The sequence below is a fragment of the Etheostoma spectabile genome, chromosome 23 (assembly GCF_008692095.1).
Source record: "Etheostoma spectabile isolate EspeVRDwgs_2016 chromosome 23, UIUC_Espe_1.0, whole genome shotgun sequence".
In the NCBI taxonomy this organism is placed as follows: Eukaryota; Metazoa; Chordata; class Actinopteri; order Perciformes; family Percidae; genus Etheostoma; species Etheostoma spectabile.
In genome coordinates this window covers 9,943,440-9,948,184 of record NC_045755.1, presented here as the reverse complement: position 1 = coordinate 9,948,184, position 4,745 = coordinate 9,943,440, and the positions used below count along the sequence as shown (strand labels likewise).

The window sequence follows — 4,745 nt, the reverse complement described above, 5'->3', positions numbered from 1 at the left end:
CTTCTGGAATAGTATTCCACTATCAGTGAGGGAAAGTACAAGTCTTTCTATCTTTAGGAGTCGTTTAAAAGTGTGGCTGAGGGACACACAAACTTGTTTAGTGAATTTTCATATATCAGATGTAAAACAGAGTTACTGCATTATTAAAAATGTGGGTCAGTGCAATATAGGGTGGTGTTATATGGGTCAGTGCAATATCAGGTTAGACGGGGCATGTGCAAAATTGTGGTTTGTGTAATATAGTCGATGTTTTTTTTTTTTTTTTTTTTGTCTCTATATATCCTTTGTGTTACTGTCTGTTCTGACATGATGTGATCACTGTTCTTGTCCTTGTTTCTCTGTATATAGCCTGTGTATAGTGTATTTGTATGCATTTATTATTTTTTGTGTACCATCAACCTGCCAGGGGGTCTGCAGATGGAATTAGCCTAAGGCTACAATCTGGCATATTTACATTTGTGAAAATGTTCATTATATGTTATTGTCCCCTTTTGTTTTTTTCAAAAAAAAAAAAAATATATTAATATATATATATATAATATCTAGATATACTATATATATATATATATATAGCCTATATATACACATATATGGAGAATATTATTGATATTGTATATATATATATAGGATGGAAATATCCTTTCTAGTGGAAAATGATTTGGATTTCATCATGGAAATTAACGCCAGATGAAGTGAATGCTGACTGAGATTAGTGTAACCAGAATCTCATTTCTAAAGCTGCTCTGTATTTTTTCTCACCACAGAGATGTTGAGGGTCCGCAGGCTGGCGAACTCAGTGACCTCACAGGTGATGTTGCTCCCCTTGCAGACGTCCAGCGTGGCGCTGATGCCTCCGGTGTCCGTGGCATCCTTCACATTCTGCAGGCCCTTTGCCCAGGCTGATGAACACACCAGCCACAGAAAGACCAGTATCACTGTGATCAGAAAGTCCTGGAAACGAGGATTGACACATCAGCGCTACAGACAGAAGCTACAAGTCTCTCGATTACAGTGTCTATTGGGAAACAGGCCAGCAAGATTGATACTCACAAAAATGGGTCCAAAGTCAGAGTCCTTGTAGACGTGCATGTAGCCTAAATACACCAAAAGAGCCACCATACTGTACAGAAAGCAGACGATGGCGATGCCCACAAAGAACTCCACTGAGGAGACTGAGTCTCCCACCATGTGTGTCGTTGTGACTGAGTGGTTACACACAGTGGTGTTTCCCTCGATGAGCGGGACCTCGCTTAACCTGGCCAAGATACAAGGTGATTTTTTGATGGTAATTTCTTCAAATACAGTACTATAAGGAATTTATCATCCATTTGTGCAGGTGGTGCTTTTGAAATGAATTATGTAACTGATGGTAAGTGATATTTTAAACCTGTGCCTGACTTTAAAAAAATCACCAAAATGTGTGTTGTGATTCTCACCTAAATGGGTAGTGAAAGTTAGCAATGAGAGTTTCATTCGTGCCATCGCCGCAGAAGAGAGATATGATGTTCTTCCCCGAGTATCCGCCACAGCATCCAAAAGCAAATATGGCCGTGAGCTGTTTGGACAGACAAGAGAGAGGGAGAGATGGGGAAATGGGTTGAGTAAATAATATAAAAATCAAGAAACCTAAAATATTGGAGATTTTTTATGAGGAGGGGAAGATATTCAGTACATTCTTTCTGATAAACCTACAAAACACTAACTATATTACATTGACTGGTAAATGGAATCAACATGCTAATCATAATTTGATTATGATCCTCCCATCGTATACATGTCCGTACTATTGGAAAATACAGTTTGAAAGTGTGACACAAGAATTTCATCCCCGGAAAAAAACTTGGCACCGAAAACATAGCATCAGCAGTAAGGAGCCAGAGGGATTAACAGATGGCCCGCATTACTCTAACAAACATCTGAAAATAAACCTCACTACTTAACTATTTTTACAAGATTAGCTTTTTTTTACATTTGCTTCTCTCTGATAGAAATACCCAATCTGAACCAAATTTTTCAAGAAAGTTATGAAAAGTAAAACTTCTATGTCTTTTTTGATTATAAAGCAGGTCGATGGGCAATATTAATCCTGTGAAAGTAAACAAACCAATGAATTCACAGAGAAATGCTCGCACATGCCTCATACCTTTAAACGAGCCATCAGTAATTACATACAGTTGTGTATACACAACATATATATATATATATATATATATATATATATATATATATATATATATATATAGAAAGTGCAACTCAGTGCCGTTACAATCCCCTGACTGCACTAACGGTACTCCAAGAGCGCAGATGTGGAATACCCGGAAACATTCCATGTCATTTATCCAAAGCAACTTACAATTGCTATATATGCCAGAGGTTGCACGTCTCTGGAGCAACTACGGGTTAAGTGTCTGGCTCAGGGACACGTTGGTTGATGGATCGCTGTGGGAATTGAACCCAGCTCTCCCACACAAAACACATGTGTCATATTCACTGCGCCATCACCACCCCGGAAACACTGACCAATCGGAGCAGACTAGGCTTTTTCAGGAGGGGGCCTTAAAGAGACAGAGCCTTCAGACAGAAGGTGAATACAAGTATGACAGACAGTATGATAAAAAATAATGTTTTTTTTAAACATTAAAGCATGTAAACATGTTCTAGTAGAAATCCAAAATACAAGTATGAACCTGAACATGAGCATAATATGGGACCTTTAACATTTGTTGCTGAAGTCATCCAGCAACACCACATGTTAAAACAGCAATACAGGTTGGGTTTTACATAGATGTGTGGTTTGAGTGATGATTTGGAAGACACAAATAAAATAAAATGTGACTTGTATTGCCGCCAACTAATGCTGTTATTCAGCTTCTGAATTCTTTCTTGCAGGGGCAGAAAGCATCTGATTCAGTGTGTAAGCCATGTGACGCTAATACTCTCCTTAAAACCAACACATACTAAATTCTTTTAGTCAGGCTGGCTGCTGCTAAGCTTCACCCTCAAGCTGCAGTAGGCAGATCATATTATTCGAGGGTATTGAGCTCATACAGACTATAACTCATATTGCTTTACCTAGACTTCATGGATTGGATTTGTTTATCTCAAAATATGTCGTTAACAGTTTTCACACAGTCTTGACATGCACAGCTTTATGTCTGTCCATCATCACATATCCTCGCTGAGCCTTCCAGTACAACAGACATCTGTGCTACAGTGCTACACTAATTCAAAGATTTAACATCCGAATAGAGGAAACTGTACTCATGCAGTTAATCAAGTCAAGGATCTAGACGTCTTTAGAAACATGTTGTAACATCCCGTTTTTTTTCAAAAACATTGTAAAGCTGCATGCATTTCTTTTTTTTGGCGACCTGGGGACAGCACAATAAGCTATGTACACAACACTGACCTAAGCTAGAAAACAGTCTCTTATTTACACATCTACATGTAGCAGACACGGAGAAACATTAGCATTTGCTTGGAGTTGTGTTTCTGGCCTCCTGACTAATGTTAGTCTAATATTCATTATACTTTTAGCATGTTCAACAGAAATATGTGAATATTTAGCTGCTAAATGCTCCACTAGCTAGTTGCTAAGTTTGTCTGTCTTTAAGGTTAAGATGATCTTTGTCCCATTTGCACTGCAACACTAAAGGCTGAAATGTGGCATATAACATGTCAGAAAATCACCAAAATGAAATTGAAAAAACACAGATTATGAGAATTAAAACTTTTAAGGCATTTTGTTTTAGTAGACAACAGGCAGTTGACAGGAAGTGGATTACATCATATGACAAAGGAATGATCTTTGACTCACACCTCACGTTGATTGATACACAAGAGGCAAGGACATGCACAATTGTCCTTTCTTCTATGAGGACATTTAATAAGAAACACCCTTAACTAACCTCTTGAATTCTGTTTCATCAGCACAATAGTATCACACATACACACACCCTTGAAAAATTCTTATGACAGGCCATCTCAACTTTTAGTCGTTAGCGTCACACAAGACCCACATGCACTGCCACATTTACTGTACATCTACACACACACACACGCACACACACGCGCACACACCTCAAGGCCTCAATCCAGATGTTTCTCCAGATGTCACTGGCTTCCACTTCCTGTTTGTCTGGCTACACACACCATAGTAAACTACTTTGCTCACATTCTTGTTTCACTGATTCTGTCACTCTCCCACCACGAGGCCATGGAGTCCTCAGCATGAATAACTGTAAAAGCCAAGGTGGACCAAACACACACACACACACACACACACACACATACACATACACACATACGCACCCCTCGAGATTGTAATTCTTTTGTTTATTTTCACTTTTAAACCAAGCATAAAACTGTACTGCACAAACACTGTCGACAGTGTAAAATGTTGTCAAGCTTCCAATATCACCCTGTAGTCCTAATGATGGCTACAGGTGGCGCCTTCTCTAAACATGGCGACTGCCAAAGACTGTGGACAAACAGCTGCCAGTGCTTTATCTCAGACATCCAACACATCTGCAAACCCCACAGCACCAATTTATGGACATTCCAGACACTGTCAAATTAAAAGCACAGGCGGTATCCTATAACCCAACAGCATCAGCAATTTGCACACATAGAAACCACTCACAATATGTGATAGAAGTTCAGTTACAGGTTCCTGTATGCCAGTGATTCCCAAAGTGGGGGTCGGGACCCACAAGGGGGTCGCGAGCCAGAGAGGGGGGGGTCGC

The 4,745-nt window shown here is 39.4% G+C and overlaps 1 protein-coding gene across 1 annotated transcript in view; it reads right to left on the bottom strand.

Annotated features, from left to right (window-relative positions):
- sypl1 (synaptophysin-like 1) overlaps positions 1-4,745 on the bottom strand; it is a 9,867-nt gene that overhangs the window by 2,762 nt on the left and 2,360 nt on the right. Inside the window, exons 2-4 of the mRNA XM_032504651.1 lie at positions 1,437-1,555; positions 1,051-1,255; positions 760-951 (exon numbers count right to left, since the gene is read on the bottom strand). Coding sequence (XP_032360542.1) covers positions 760-951; positions 1,051-1,255; positions 1,437-1,555 — 516 coding nt within the window. The remainder of the gene's footprint in view (positions 1-759; positions 952-1,050; positions 1,256-1,436; positions 1,556-4,745) is intronic.